Raw genomic sequence first — 17301 nt, forward strand, 5'->3', positions numbered from 1 at the left:
AGAAAGAGAAAACGAAAAAAGGAGAAGAAATTTCAATAAAAAAAGAAGGAGAAATATGTGGTGTTGATGACGATGATAACGAGAGAGAAAAATTACGAAAAAGAAGAAAAAGAGACACGGAGAAAGAAGAAGAAGAAGAAGAAGAAGAAGAAGAAGAAGAAGAAGAAGAAGAAGAAGAAGAAGAGGCACAAAAAAAAACGTGAAACGGCGTGAATATAAATGACTTATATGGCTTGTATTGAAAATCACTTGTATGTGGAGAATTACTCTAAAAGAAACTATTCAAAAATAAAAAAATCACACTTTATCCTCTCAAATAAAAATTTAAAATTTAAAAAATTCAAATTTTTAAATATAAGAGAAAAGGACAAATAAGTCCCTGACTTTTTACCCCGCGGACATTTTTGTCCCTGACCATTGAAAAATACATTTAAATCTCTGACCTCCTTGAAAATAGGACGAATCAGTCCCTCTGTCAAAAAGCCACCGTCAGACACAACGGAAAAGTCTGACGTAGCTTCCCTTCGTCTTACCTGGCATGACGGATGCCAACGTGGCACGTTAGTGAGATGGAGCATTTGGAAAGTGAACAAATAAGTCCTTGGAGCCCATAACTACGTCGTTTAGATAGGTGCCCTAATCTTAAAATTCGTTTGGCTTCTTCGTTCAGGCTGGTGGCTGGTGGTGAGGAGAAGAGTTCTGCGTATGTTAACAATGGCAACGCAGGGGGCATCATCAACCTCAAGAAGAAGCGTAAGTGGATTTAGAGAAGAGAAGTCTGGTTCAAGCTCAGTTCCATATGCGCTTCAGGCTGGAGATGGAAACGTCGCCGTCGCACCGAGATGTTAGATGGTTGCAAATAGTATCTGATCATTGGGAATTTTGACAGGGAAAGGAAGGTCATTGCAAATTTTTTGTTTGGCTCGATGAGCATCTTATCTGGGGTGGCATTGAGGGAGGCTGTGAAGATGGCACCTGCTGAGCCCACTGCTGCTGGGGTGGCTGCGGCTGCTGCGGCTGCTGCTGTTGTTGCTGTGGCTGCTGATACTGAGGGAACTGTTGCACAGCTGGGGATGGGGTTACCTGAGATGGTGTTGGTTGTGGAGTCACCCGCGACATGTCTTGTTGAAGTTGGGGTGTTTGGTATTGTTGATTTGTCAATGGTAAATACTGATTCTGAAAGAGCTGGGGAGCAGCTGGAGGGTTTGGCAATGGAGTGGGGGGTTGCTGCATGTAATAAGTAGGTTGTTGGGTGGCTTGGGACGCATTTGCTACTGGAGCTTGAGCATGGGGTGCAGCCGGTTGCGGCTGCTGCTGCTGTGGGGGAATTTGATGAGAAAGTGCAAGAGCTAACTGCTGGTTGTGTGCATCAGATGCACTATCAATCTTTTTAGGATCTGTTGTAGAAGGCGATGATCTCTCCTCTAAGTGGCTTGAGGAAGATGATTCCTTCTGAGCAAGTTGAAGCTTGGCTAATTCTTTCTGAGTGTCAGCTAGCTCTTGCTTGTCTCTTAAAATTTGTACAGATCTATGAACCTACATAACCAACGTAAGGAAAATGAATACATGCAATAACAATCTTTGTTTCTCAAAGTCTATATAATCAATTAATAAAGTGAACAGATATATGAAAGCATGCTAATACAGAACATTGTGAGTTAAATGCTTCATTTACTCTGCACTGCTCATAGCTGAAAGTTATTTTTTGCGTATATTGGAACAGTATCAAGAAAACACAGAATATTCGAGCAATAACAAATTGTTAATCTAGCAATAGAGATTAATGTCCGGTTTGTGATTGATGAATGGTGCTTCATTGACCAGATAAACAAAGTATAGCTATCTTGTTATGTTGAACAGGTTTGCAAATCAAGAAAGGAATATGGTTGGATTTCCCAATTGAGAAAGAATGTCTGCAATTGAATTGGAAGGGGAAAAAATTGCTTCAGTTGATGTATAACTACTTCAGGATTTCATTAACACAAGATCCAAAGTATTCTTCCATCAGATGTGGGATAGTGCTGTATAGGTACTAGGTAATATATAAAATGAAGTTAAACCTAAGAATATATATGAAAGCAGCATACCTCTTGAAGATGTTTTTCAAGGGCCTTGAGCTTTAAATCTTGCTCCCCATGGTCACGATTTAAATAAGATCTCATTTCTCCAATAGATTTGTCAAGATTGTAGCAATATAATTCCAATTGGGATAACCTTGAACTAATTCCCTCAAGAAATCGCATGAGGTTGTCAGCATATTTTTTCATGCTCTTCTCCACAGTTGCAATCACATCTTGGCTTAGAGAATCTTCAGGCGGATTGTAGGTAATAGTAGGAAACATTGATGCTCTCGTCAATCCCTAACCTTTGAAGATGGTTCCTCTGCCACCAACACCTCCTTCAACCACCACCATCCAGCTCCACGCCCACATGCACCACCACCAACCTTACCTTTTCTTCCTTCTTCTTCACCCACAAAAACTGTCCCCTACCTTAAGTGTTGTGCCTATCTAATCAAAATCTATAAAGAGAAAAACCTCCAACAGGCATGGTTGTTGTTGTTGATGATGATGATGGCAGTGGTGAGGCACAGTGGATGAACGACGTAGTTATGGGCTCCAGGAACTTATTTGTCCACTTTCCAAATGCTCCATCTCACTAACGTGCCACGTTGGCATCCGTCATGTCAGGTAAGACGAAGGGAAGCCACGTCAGACTTTTTCGTTGTGTCTGACGGTGGCTTTTTGACGGAAGGACTGATTCGTCCTATTTTCAAGGAGGTCAGGAATTTAAATGTATTTTCCAATGGTCAGGGACAAAAATGTTCGGGGTAAAAGATCAGGGACTTATTTGTCCTTTTCTCTAAATGTAACATCGCCTACAGATGCTTCGAGGTCCACAATAATCTTTTCTCACCAAAGACTTGGCCCTTTTTTAGATACAAATTAAAGCTCCTCTATTGTTAAGTTAAGGCCAATTTTTTTATGTCTATCACTTGATGATGTCAGGTTTTTGTCGAATTTATTTTTCATAACAAATTTTATATATTTAAAATTAATTAATTTATATATTTTTAAATGAGATAATATTAGCTATTTAACCTAGATCAATTAAACACCAAATTTTTTTAAGTACCATAACAAATACCTTAACTTAATATAAACATTTTAAATTTTATGGCCACTAAAGATTTAAAAGAGTTATCAATCAGGGGTTATAGCTTGATTAGCTTCATTTCTTTATTTTCTTCAATATGACTCTGTTGGATTTGGATTGTTGTATGCTTGACAATTGCCCTCTCTAAAAAGTTAGCATTTATTTATTTGTTCAATTTCTTTAATTTTGGCATCAAATTCATCCGCCCTTCTCAGAGTTTATGGATTACCATATTATTTCAAAATTCAAACTTATTCGATGATGATGTTATATGACTGTTTTTTACCATGGAAGCAAATAAAAATTCCTTAGCGACATTAACTAATTTAATTTTAGCCGAGTGATGAGCTTATACTTGATTTGTAGTTCAATTCTAGTAGTAGAGAATAAATCTGATTCTTGGTATATGGATATATTCTTGCAAATCGATAAGTTGAAATTTGTGTATAAAATAAATTTGTGTTAATTTTTTATTTTGTATTTTAAATTTTATTGGTATCAAGTTATTTTTGTTTTAAGTTTAAACTTCATCTAAACTTTTTTTTAATCTTATTTAGATCCACCCGATTTTATTGTAATCCAAAAGTAACGAGATTTTATTGGGTCAAGAATTTAAATAAAAATCTAAAAAATTAGACCCAATCAATATTTTTGATTTGATTTGGGACAAAATAAATTTAACTTTACCTCACTCATGAATATCTCATTAGAAAGTAGAGATCTTAACTTAATTTATTTAAAATTTTTTATTCTATAATTTTAATATATGAGTTTAGTTATAATGTATTTTAAAAATATATGTTAAGATTATTATTAATAAAAATTTTAAAATTTTTTTGTTTTAATAAATACACAACGTACAAATGCATGAAAAACTCAATTTTTATATTTTGTTTTCTATAAAAACTTTCTTAAAAAATAACTTCAACTTATGTCTTATGTATTTAGTAAGGTTGCGATAACTGAACCGGTCATCAAACTGGTCGAATAACTGGTTAAATGGTTCAACCGTGGTCGAACCGTAGTCGAACCGATTTCGTTATATAAAATAAAATTATTAAAAATATAATATAAATCTTTTAAAATTTAAATTCAATCATTCATATAATAATAAGATTTAAATTTTCATAACCCACCCACTAATTAAACTATATCTCATCTCATTATTAAAATTTTACATTCAAATTCAAACATAAAAATTTAGAACAAAATAAAATTATGGCATAAAATACTATATCCAGTTATCCACATTCAATCAACAATCACCAACAATGTCAATAATTATTTAATTAAACAAAATTCGCTCAATTAATATCAAATTACTAATTAAAAATAGCTATGAACCAATCTCAGCAGCAATATTTTTTCAAGATGTGAAAAATAAACCATCCCCTGCCCCATGAAAATCCTAAAAGAAAAGAGATTTACCAATAATTGACCAACTTCTATTTTAACATTCAACCCATCCAAACAGTTCTCCTAAAAAATTGGTACAACCTCAAAGAAGAAAAGTCTAAAACCCAACTTCATGTTTCAGTTGCAGTTACAACTTGCAATATAGCATACCTTCAACGAGCAACAAAGGGACAAAACAGAAACGCAATATTTGAAATAAAATTATCCTTCACTCGCTCCAGAAACGTAAGAACCTGACTTCCAGCAAATTCATCCGCAACAACACAGTAAGCTGAAAAACAACAATGCAGCATTTCAAATCACTCAAACACAATGAGAATTTCACCCTAACAATCATCTAAGCAAAAATGCATACATATATACACAAGATTAAATCAGAAAAAAATAGATCAAGAGAGAAAAAGAGAGGAACGGACTGAAGCCATTATTGACGAGGAAGCTGAAGGTGGGGTTGTCGCAGTTGTAGGTGAACTTGTTGTTGGAGGAAGGAAGCTTCTGGAGGCACTGGAACGACGGTGAGGAGAACAGGCACGTTTGCGACGGCGAGGAGAACAGAGCTGAGTAGACATTCGCAACATCGAGCAACAGAAACGTTCGGTGGCAATGGCGGCACCCTCGGGCTCGACGACGACGATGACAGATTTGGGCTTGACGAACTTCTGGCAACGAGGAGGAGGATAGGTTCGGGCTTGATGGCACCCTTGGGCTTGACGACGCGAGGAGGAAAGAATACCTTCGAGAAGCAAGGATGGCAATCACTGGTTGTCACCGCCGAGAGTGGTGGGGGCTGATGGTGGCTGAAAAGCTTTAATGATTTTGCTCTGATAGGGTTAGGGTTGGTCATATCAATTTGAGGCTTTGTGCGTTTGTGGAAGATTGAAGGGGGAGGGGTGTTCTCATTTTGGGCTGAGCATTGTTTTTTTTTTTTTTTTGGGGGGGGTGGGTTAGGACCAAAACGGCGCCATTTTAATGTTGATTAGAGAACTAGTTATTTTAAAAACCTGTCCGGTTCAACCGGTTTATCGGTTAATCGCCGATTTGATCGGTTTTTTATCGATTTTTTACTGTACGGTTTTAAACATCAATTGGACCGGCCAGATAACCGATTCCCGGTTAATCCGATCAAACCGGCCGGTCCAGTTCGGTTTTTAGAACATTGGTATTTAGGACATATATTAGCTCTGTATCTTAATTTATTTCTATAAGATTTGTATTGGGTTGTGCTTGGCAAATTATTAGTATTTAGTACTGCGACTTAGATACTTGCATATGTGATTTAATTGGGACTTTCAATCATTATGTTTTATAAAAAAAAAAATACTTTTTATTTAACAATTATATTTAGATAGAATAATATAAAAATAGTCATTTATTTTTTATTATGTTAAAATATTTTTCAAAGATCTCTTTTTCAAAAATAAAAATGATAATTTAAAAAAAAAGAATTTTTTTGTATTTTTAATTTAACTTAAAAAAATTTATCAAAAGTACTAAAGTTTTAAAAAGATTTTCTATTAAAAAATTATTCCCATTTAGTGGCATCTAACCATAAACTACGTGAAAATTTATAAAGAGCGAGTTAACTTGTTTCAAATAAGGACAGTCGTAGTTGAATATTACACTGTACAAATAAATGAGAAATATTAGGACAATTTTTTTTATGAATATTAGTCAATATTTTTAGAGTTAATATTTTATTTTTATATTATGATGATTTAAAATTTAAAATTTAGAGTTTAAATTTTATTATTTAAAGTTTAGTATTGACTAAATAGTAATAAAAAAATAATAAATTTTGTTAATCATATTATATTATTCGAAATAAATTATTAAAAATTTGGATTGGATTACCCTGGACAAGTTATTTACTTATTATAGTACTGCAACTTGAATCAGTCAATTTTAGAACAAAAAAGATCGTATATTTTATCGCACGTATTCATAAAATATTTTTATTTAAAAATTATATTTAAATACAAAAATATTAAAGTACTTATTTATGATATTAAAATATTCTTTTAAAGGGATAAAAATTATCAAAATACTAAAAATTTAAAAGACTATTCTCATTTAATGGCATCTAAACCATAAACTATGTGAAAATTTATAAAGAGAGCGAGTTAACTTGTTTTGGGCAAGGACATTGGTCGTTGAATATAACATTCTACAAGTAAATGGGTGGTGGTTGAATAATTGAATATAACATTGTACAAATAATAAATGAATTCAGATTAGACTATGCTAGACAAATTATTAAGAGTTATACTACGTGTATACTAAAATTAGTCACTAAAGTTAACCATCAGTATAAAATATATGCTAGAATATAAATATACATTGAAAATAAATTAAATTATATATATATATATATATATATATATTGGTAGTTAATTTTAGTGGCTAATTTTAGTGTACAAATAGTATTTTTGAATTATTATAAAGTAAATACTATAATGAAGATTTTATAATTGTCTTTCTATAAAAATATATTCTTTTGATCTTTGGATGATGAATTGTATAATTAAATTTTGATATTTATAAAAGTATTGTCTTTATTTAAAATATAACTAAATGAACAAATCACACTTTTAAACAAAATATTTTTATAAAAAGATATTTTTGTCATCTTTATTTAAATAATTACCTTATTATAATACTGTAACTTGAGTCTGTCAGTCAACTTTAAAACCAAAAAAAGAGAATTTTTTATTTGATAGTATTCATAAAAATATTTTTATTTAATAATTATATTTAAATACAAAAATATAAAATATTCATTTATTTATTTATTATGTTAAAATACTTTTTTAAAAAAAAAGTAAAAATATCACTTTTGAAAAATAAATTTTTATATTTTTATTTTTATTTAAAAATTACAAAAAATACTAAAATTTTTTTATTGGAAATTATTCCATTTTGGTGGCATCTAATCTAAGTCTAAGCATGAACAACGTGTAAATTTATATGGAGCGAATAGTGGACTTGTTTTTTTTTTATTTAGTTGACTAGCGAGTCAACTTATTTTAAGCAAGGAGAGCACTTTTTTTATTTTAAGTAAAATTATAAATGTGAGAGTAATTGACAATAATTTCTTTTTTTCTTTTTTTTTTTTCATTTTTTGCTGGCATTGACAACGTAAACTTAGAAAAAAAATTATTTTATTTTCGCTTGCATCAACAATAAAAATACAGAAATAATTCAACGCAAATATCGTAATTTTTTTCGCTTTTTGTACTAGTAAAATTGTACCTAAATATTTAAAAACATAAAATTCTATAAATTTATTTATTTGAGTAAATAATTAAATAATAAAAAATTAAAAACCGCAAGGACAGTGGTAGTTGAATATCACATAGTAAAAATAAATGATAAATGTTTAGAGGTTAGTAATAAATAGTGGAATGCGAAATGAGAATAAATTTGACAGGTTTCGTTAGAAGCAGATGTATACAAACTTTATTCACTATTCTCCTACTGCTAATCAGAATCCCTTTAGTTTCTTGTTTCTTTGTTTTTGGGCAGGTTGGTTTGCATTACGAAGCTAAGGACTTCACCCTCTCTCGTGGTAATTAAGGTCAGCTAGCCACCCATTCATCAACTTCAACTAATCCTTATATGCTACTTTAATTACATACTTTTAGGATTAAGGGTGGTTAATTATATTAAAACTTAGAAATATATATTTATTTAATGTTGCTTAATTGCAAAAAGACCATATATATATGTATAAATACTTGTTATTTAATGTTTCTTTTAAGTCACCAAAAAATACCTATTATGAATTAAGACTGTATTTAAAAGAAAACTTAAAACCGAGAAACATAGACCAAATTAAATTTTTGTATTATATGTATAGCGTAAAATGTACTAAATTGAGTTATGTTTTAGTATTATTTTTTTTTTAAGATAAATATAAAAATTAAATGATAAATTTAAAATTAAAAAATTAAATAAAAATATTTTTTAAAAAGATATTATTAAAATTTCAATTTTTATTTAAGAATTTCAAATCTTTATATTTTCACTCTTTGAAGTTCCTATCTCTGGTTTAATCTCACTAGTTTCGAAAACCAAATTCAGCCTGAGTGTTTTAATACTCTCTTGTGCTAAGTAAGATATATAATAGAAAAATATTCAAGTGTTGCATTGTACTTGATCAGAACATTTGATTTTACTATTTAGAACTTTTCAGATATACTTTAAAAAATGTAAATGACTTAGATTAATAAAAAATTCTTGATGTGGATAGCACCTGCAAGAACTCACGCTGAGCATGCAATCGATTCATACTCTGGTCAGTTTATAATGATTCAAATTTCTGTTGCTTGCCCAAACCAATTGGAAAATAACTGTTTTGTATACTAAAGTTGCTTTAGCTGATTTAGTATTGAGCCTTTTAATTACATTTTTGTTGCTTTCACTTAAATGGGCTCCAACTTTTGTGTAATGCCATGAAATAAAAAATTTTGGTAAAAAAATATTAACTACACAGATAAATGATGAAACAGCTCAACATTTCTATTATAATATAAAGTTTTTAAAAATATTTTCATTTTCACGTAAATTTCGAAACAATTATTTTATATTTTAATATTATTACAGGAAAATAATTGAATATATTAAGAAATTCATACTGATAAAGTTAAATAAATTTTTAATAAAAACAAAATTAAGTATAATTAAGATAGATATTCATGCTATACAACAAAAATCTATTCAATTCATATTTTTAAAATTTTTTAATTTTATTATTTATTAATTTATTTAATTTGTATTACTTTTATTTTATTATATAAATATTCTTGAATAATTTATCGGGAATAAATTTGAAAGAAGATAAAATAAAAAAAGTATAATTAAGAGAAAGTGGTGTTATTACTTAAAATTTATATATAATTAATAAAATCAACATGTTACAATATACAATAACATAATTGCAAATAAAATAACTAAAATTGGAATATTCTCTTATTTATTAGAATTTAGTACACATGAATTAATATCGTTTGCACTTATATTTTTTAAAATTTGTACACATAAATTAATAAAATTTATTTGTTAAAAATAATTTAGTAATTATACTAGTTAAATAATGACAAAAGGTACTAATAATTATTGACCCCTAAAATTTCTCACATATATGGATATATTAAGAAGAAATATATAAAGAAAATTTAACAAATTTAAAAATACAAAATAACTAAAACAACGTAATAAGAGAATATAATTTAAATATATTACTTTAAAAAAAATAGCACTTAATTTCAAATTATAATTTAAAACAATAAAATAATAATAAACTAACAAGACAAATAAAGAAAATAAAGTACAAAGAAAAATAATTTTGAGAACAATATATATATAAAAGGTCAAATTAGTCCCTAAAAGATTACTCATTCTTTAAATTAGTTCTCAGAAAATTTTTTTAATCAAATTCGTCCTTTAAAGATATTAAATTAGTCATGTTAGTCCTTCCGTTAATTTTTTAATTGATGATATCAAAATGTGCTAATGTGACACGTTAAATGACACCCTAACACACACCTACCTATAAATCTTAGTTGACTATTAATATAATACGTTTATGAAATTATATCATATAAAAATCTAATTGAGGAGAAAATTTGAGCCATTGAAATCCTTCAATTTGAGGTTGATTTGATTTAATTTCATAAACTAATTATGTTAATAGTCAATTAGAACTATTAGATGTATGTTTTGATGTTACTTAACATATAACATCAACAAAAGTTGACGTCGTTAGGAATGGAAGTGACCAAGAGACTAATATGACTAATTTAAAATCTTTAAAAGACGAATTTGATTAAAAAAATCTTTCGGTGACTAATTTAAAGAACGAATGATCTTTTAAGGACTAATTTGACTATTTACTCATATATATATATATATATATATATATATATATATATATATATATATATATATATATATATATATATAGTCATATTTAAATTTAACACTTTTTTTATAATTATATTTTTTTATCTTCTATCTCCAATAATTATTCAAGAATATTTTTGCAATAAAATAAAATTAATACAAATTAAATAAATTAATAAAATAAATTTAAAATATTTTATAAATACAGATTGAATAGAATGTTTTTGTATATTATATAAATATCTACTCTAATTATTCTTAATTTGTAACACCTTACCACACTGAGTTTTACCCTTAAGCTGTAAAATAGAGGTGGTGTGTGATATTATGACCTATCGAATAAAATGTATACATATAATAGCAGAAAGATTATAATATACTAGGAGCCTTGAAGAATAGAGGAAATAAAAATAGCGAAATAAAAGCGCAATGCCCAAGAAACGAGTTATCTTGCATACTAAGAAAGCTATAGCTTGTTAAGTATAAAGTAACCAAAAATAGGAACAGAGGGTCAAAGATACAAAGTAACAAGCTCCTAACTCCGCCCGCGAAGCCAAGACTAGCCGGAGAACACATACACACACATATCCAAAACCCAAAATGTACATAAACAAAAATTCTGTCTCTCCATAAACCTCTAAGAGGCTCAAAAGAACGAGTTATGCGGAGAGAAAGCTAAGTACATATATATATACATCACTGCACTACAAAATAACCCAGTAACTACTTCGCTTCAGGAGTCCAGACGCCTAACGAGATGCCTCTCGACCTGCATCTGAAAAACAACAACATAGTATGGGGTGAGAACCAAAGGTTCTCAGTATGGTAAAGGTGCCACACACATAATATATAAGGTCCTGGGAATGTCAGAGGCAATCCTAGAATGCCGACACTCAAATTTATAGAGCTTAAAGTATTAAACAGAAGCCATAAAAGGTGGTTTTCTAAGAGTATCTAAGCGTAACTTAACTTAATCATAAATCTAAGTCCCATACTGCTATTCCTCCATACCTCCATCTTCGTCAGCATTTCATGACAAATAAACAGATAAAGGCAAGCACAAAAAGGTTACAAATATTGCAGGTAACAAATATACATTTAACATGGCAAGTACACTTAGGCACACCCAGTTAATGTACAAACAAGTAATTCAAGTAGTATGCATATGATGCATGCCTGACCTATGGCTGATGAGGTTCATCTGTCAGTTATCCAGCTAACCCGACAAGTCCGAAAACCTTAGACTGTCCTTCGACGTGCATCTCCAAGAGTCTATGCATAGCTTTTTTTTTCTCAAATAATCAATATTGCTCAATGGGGTTAACATTCTCGAGAATTTATAAGTGCCTGGTCACCCTTACGTCGTAGGGTCAATAGAGTATCGAGTTTCAACCTGGTATACATGGTTGCAAGCCACGGTACTTTACCCAGAAAATCTCGTATCTCAGATCATTTAATCATTCAAGCCAAGTATCATAAATGATCATTCATTTGATTATCAAGCCAAGTATCATACATGATCATCTATAACATACCATAATCAATTCATCACTTTTCAGCTTTACTTCACCTCCAAGTTATTCCCATTTTCTAGCTTCATCTGATTATCAGGTTTAATACTACCATTTATGATTAAAGAAATGAAGATAGGGGTTTAGAAGTTTGAAATAGGGTTTAAGATTCTGAAAACTTTGTTTGCTGAAATAGGGGGCATGCGTACGCGTGGCGCACGCGTACGCGTGGGTGTGTAGAGGTGCAGCTCGCGTGCGCGTCCCTTGTCATGTGTACGCATAGGTGAAAACTTCATGTTACGCGTACGCGAGGACATACTTGTTAGCTCCTTATGCTTATGCATGGGACCAGTCGCGTACGCATCGCCAGAAATCCATGCCACGCGTACGCGTGGACGGACGTTCTTTTAAAAAAAAGGATTAACCAGAGTGATGCACAATCATGGAAATCTCACCAGCAACATTACATAATCCACACCAAAATTTCTGACGGACATAATTCAGTCATTTTAAATAATTTTTCTTCCATTTTTCGAACGACATAAACTTCATGAACCAAATTTTCATTTAAGACAAGTTGAAATCAATTTGGAGTTCCGGAAGCCAAGTTATAGCCTGCCGAAGTTCAGTCCAAAACCAAAGTTTTGCAAACAATTCCAAACTTCATTTTCATTCAATAATTCCATTCCTTTCACCTCTAAACCTGCATTCTTCAATACAATATACCCCTCTCTCATTCTTTTAATAATCAACACAATAAACCTACCTCAAATTGACAAAAATACACTTACAGTATTCAAATCCATCAACCAAAACCAACCAAGAACCATAGTTTACAAAACCTAGGCTTATAATACAATATGGCCTTCCTTATCATCACAACAACCACCACAACAAATATACCTCAAATCAATATTTTTCCAAACCATCAATTAATCAACCAAGACCAAGCCAAACATGTTTTTTCACAAGATACTAACAATATATATATACACATGCTTTCCAACCTATCCTACGGTCATCTAGCCTAAATTTTCACAGAACATTATATATTAAATGCAAGAAACCTAAACCATACCTTAGCCGATTTTCCTCGTAATGACCAAGGCAATTTATTAAAACCAATCATAGCCCCAAAACCTCAACTAAACAGCTTCCTCCAAGTTCCGGTATTCACAATTTTCAGTTTCAATTATTTATTCACAACCTAATACACATTCATAACACATATATACCCAATTTAATTCCCAAAAACATCAATTCAGAATATTTAGATAAAATTATTATATCCTCACCTTACCTAAGCTTCACATAAGTAAGAGTAAATATTTTTTTCAAGCTAATTGGATCCTAAAACATCAAAGAGTAAAGAAATTCAATATCTCCACTTAATTTTCCAAAAATTGGGGAAGAAGAGGCTGAGGTAAAATAGCAGGTTACCTATGAAATTGTTCTAGTAAAAATGTAGAGCTCAACGCGGTGGTCGCATGGCCACAAACGATGCGGCGATCGGAGCTCGGACGGAGGAGTTACGGCAAGTTGAAGTTTACCGTAAACGTTGGGGGTTTCTTCCTTCTTCTCCCTGTTTGGTGACTTTCAGCGTTTTGCTGAATTGAAGAAGAAAGGTAACCGTGCTCACTTAAATGAGCTGGGTCGGTTGGGCTTACGAGTCCGGTTTAGATCCAGTTCAATCGATTTGGTCTGTTCGATTTAATTTTAGACCATTTTTTTAAAATTAGTGTCAAAATTTTTGTTTCGATGAGCTCTATCCTAATTTAATATAATATTCGTATTTCTAATTTTTTTTATTAAAAACTAAGTTATTAATTAATTATTCACTAATTTAACGGGATTTACATAATTTCTTTCCTATTAACAAATTGTTTAATTTTATCGGTATTAGTTTCTTAACATATTCAATTACTGCTCTATAATAATATTAATATGTAAAATAATTGTTTTTAAATTTACATAACAATCAAAATATTTTCAAATACTCTATATTACAAATGGGAATGTTGAGCCTTTCTATCACCTACTCTTATATACTTTGAATAAGTCAAAATTAGGCCACTAATTAAGCCACAAATATTTGAAATGGGAATGTTGGCCAATTGTATAATTTCATATCTACTTCAAGGATTAATATGGTAATTCCAAAACTCACTAGAAGACAAAAATATTGTTGGAAACTTGATAGTACACAAGAACATGAAGTTCTGCAATCGTACACAGGATGACACGAATACGTGATCATTTTTCTATATAATAACGAACATCCGAAATTAATCAAGTTGAGTTGGTCTAATAGTTAATTTATTAGTCTGTTTAAGTAAGTGTTACTGTGTTAAAAGTTCGAATTTCACCTTATACATGCACCAACTCATTAACCGACGATAATAAAAAAAATAACACCCGAAATTAAAATGTTTCTATGCAAGCATATATTGTTCCTATACAAACTCATATTTAAGATGTGTGCATAAAATTGCAACAAAATGTTGAAACTAACTTATTAATATTATTAGCTGCCATCCTCACCAATAAAGTAGTAGAGTAGTAGGAAGATTAATTAAAATGAAAGATGTGCACATTATTAATTTTCTTTTGTATAACGAAATATTGCAGGAAAAAAATTTAAATTTAAATTTAATTTATAATCTGAAGTCAATAATAATTATGATATTAAAGTACTTTGGTAGGTCGTTGTGATGCTAATATTTGTGTGTTTGTATGAAATAAAGGTTATTTTCATATTTTTAAATTCACAAAAAGGTTATATTGTTTTTTCCTTTTTTTAAAATAAAAAGTCAAATTTCTAATACAACTAAACACTAAAGGGAATTTTAGTTTTTTTTTTTTTTTTTTTAACTTATCCTAAATTTAATCTCTTAAAATTAATAACTACAGGAGTAGTTTAGTTTTACTAAGTCAAATTCATACTTCTGAAATTATAATACAACTAAACAACTTTAATACAAAATTGGTATTTTAATTTCTTACAATTAATCCTAAAAGGGCATTTGTTTTTTTTTTTTTAATATGATTAAGAGAGTATTTTAGTGTTTGTAAATAAAATTTATATTTCAAACTATAGTACAATTAATTAAACAATCTAAATTTTAAAATGGTAATTCAATCTTTTAAAAATTCACTATAAGCTAAGGTTATTTTATTTTAGCCTTTCTAAAATTAAATTCAAGTTTTTAATACAATTAAACAACTTTAACCCTAAAAGGTATTTCAGTCCTTTTAAAATCTTATTCTGATTTCTATTTTCTAATACAATCAAATAACCTTTATTAATAATATATATAAGGATATTTTAGTTTTACAAATTAACCTTAAAATGTTATTTTAGTCTTTTTAAAAAAAATTATAAGGATATTTTAACTTTCAAAACATAATTCTAAAAAGAATATTTTAGTCTCTAAAATGATCTTTGTGTATTTGAGTCTTTTTTAAAATAAAATTCAAATAATGTCTAATTTCTCACGAAATCAAACAATATTAATTAATGCTATAAGGTTATTTTATTCTTTTAAAAATTAACCTTAAAAAGGTTGTTGTCTTCTTTTAAAAATGAACTATAACAATATTTTCGTTATTTTAATATAAAATTAAAATTTATATTTCCTAACATAATTGAGTAATCTTTATTAATTAGATAAAGTTATTTTAGTAATTTTAAAATTAACGTTAAACTGGTATTTTTCTAGCTATTTTTAGACCGTTAAAAATGTAACACAAAAATATTTTAGTCTTTTTCAAATTATACTAAATGTTACTTTAGTTTTTTCTACAATGAATTATGTAAATATTTTATTTTTAAAATTAACCTTAAAGGTTAATTTTTGTCAAAATATTAAAAAAGATACATTAGTCTTTTCACAACATTTTTAGAAAGGATATTTTATTTCTTTTATGGTTAATTAAAATGACATTTTAGTAGTGGGCATTTTTTCTATTATAAATTAAAAAAATTATTATTTTCCAAAAAAATTAATGAGAGTTTAATTCTCCGAGTTTAATTTTTTTTGTGCGTGAACAACTTCGCCGTAATCCCAACAAACTTTGAATTTTAAAGTTTTTTTCTTATTTTTATTTGGAAACACCATTTTTACTATACCATTTGTTAAAATGAATAATCTCAGAACAAAATTGTGAAATTATATTTCTCTGCAAGAAACAGCAATGAGAAGAGATATTTTTTTGTTATGAAAAATGAAAATGGAATAGAATAATATTGATGACATCCATATTCATCGTTCAGTGCCTGTTATATTGGTCACTTTAGGATCATAATACCTTTCTTTCTTGTTAATTGAGTTGCATTATTATATTCCTTTCTTTCAGGTTGTTGGTTTATTATTTTGCATCCATATATTGTCACAGAGGGATTTACAAACTATCCCTCGCGTGGTGCAGTGTTAAAAATAACTTTTGCTATTTGTGCTATTTTTAATTACTTTTGCTATACTATTGATATCTGAAAGATTTTTCCATTGACAAAATAACTTAAAAAAAATGAAATTAACCTGTGTCGTTACTTTTTAAAGTAACAATTATTAAGTTTATTTTTGTTATTAACACTATCATAGTATGTATTTGTATTAGAATTTTACTGGTGAGAAATTTGAGTAACAATATGAGTCAGATTCTAAGTTAAAAATATTGTCACCAATAATGTGCCAAAAAGAAAATTTACATGTTACCTATTATCAATCCTTTTTATAGACATAATATTCATATTAGATATTGTAATCTAATAACCAACAATTTGGAATGAGATATAATATTTTTAAAGGGTAATAATATAGTACCCATATTAGATATTGTGATATAATATCCAATTCTGAATGGATAAACTAAAGCGGACTAGGAAGTCATTAGCAGTGGATCGAAGCCTCTATATGCCTATATATAAAAAAATATTCTACACTTCTTTTTCACCTCACTTACATCTATCATTTAAATCAATTGTAAAAGATAAAGTAAATTAGCACCATTATTAAATTCTATGCAGGGATGTATAGTAAAGGAGAGAGAGATGGGAAATAGTTCCAAATGATGAAATGGATACTTCTAAATTCTTCATAAAATGTTATTTTTATTTGAGTTTTTAAAAGGGTATTTTATTAATCATTTAAAATAAACTAAAAAAGTATTTTAGTCTTTTAAATTAAATTTGACTATGAAATTTATAATACAATCAAACATTGAATTAGTTCTATAATGATATTTTAGTCTTTTTTTTTAAATTAACTTTAAGAGTTTGTTTTGTTCTTTTAAAAATTAGTTATAAGAGTATTTTAGT

At 29.1% G+C, this 17301-nt stretch overlaps 1 protein-coding gene and 1 long non-coding RNA gene across 3 annotated transcripts; both read right to left on the reverse strand.

The window, feature by feature from the left end:
- Window positions 1–208: 208 nt before the first annotated feature.
- Window positions 209–2601, reverse strand: LOC112726977 (uncharacterized). The gene is made up of 2 exons (XM_025776558.3): window positions 2088–2601; window positions 209–1536 (listed from the first exon to the last, which is right to left on the reverse strand). Exons 1-2 carry the CDS (start codon window positions 2340–2342, stop codon window positions 901–903), a joined length of 891 nt encoding a protein of 296 aa, XP_025632343.1. The 5' UTR covers window positions 2343–2601; the 3' UTR covers window positions 209–900.
- An 8283-nt stretch (window positions 2602–10884) lies between these two features.
- On the reverse strand, window positions 10885–13598 carry LOC140177288 (uncharacterized). Of its 2 annotated transcripts, XR_011869103.1 has the most exons (3): window positions 13425–13589; window positions 13063–13191; window positions 10885–11248 (listed from the first exon to the last, which is right to left on the reverse strand). It is a non-coding gene; the product is annotated as an uncharacterized lncRNA (long non-coding RNA). The 2 variants fall into 2 exon arrangements; XR_011869102.1 differs by lacking the exon at window positions 13063–13191 and having other exon boundaries at window positions 13425–13598.
- Window positions 13599–17301: the final 3703 nt, after the last annotated feature.

The sequence above is a fragment of the Arachis hypogaea genome, chromosome 12 (assembly GCF_003086295.3).
Source record: "Arachis hypogaea cultivar Tifrunner chromosome 12, arahy.Tifrunner.gnm2.J5K5, whole genome shotgun sequence".
NCBI classification, from domain to species: domain Eukaryota; kingdom Viridiplantae; phylum Streptophyta; class Magnoliopsida; order Fabales; family Fabaceae; genus Arachis; species Arachis hypogaea.

Excerpts from the sequence above, each read along its gene's own strand:
- LOC112726977 (XM_025776558.3), bottom strand. The coding sequence starts at position 2,342 with ATGTTTCCTACTATTACCTACAATCCGCCTGAAGATTCTCTAAGCCAA. Across the intron at positions 1,537-2,087 it reads TTGAAAAACATCTTCAAGAG|GTTCATAGATCTGTACAAAT; the intron begins GTATGCTGCTTT and ends TTGGTTATGTAG.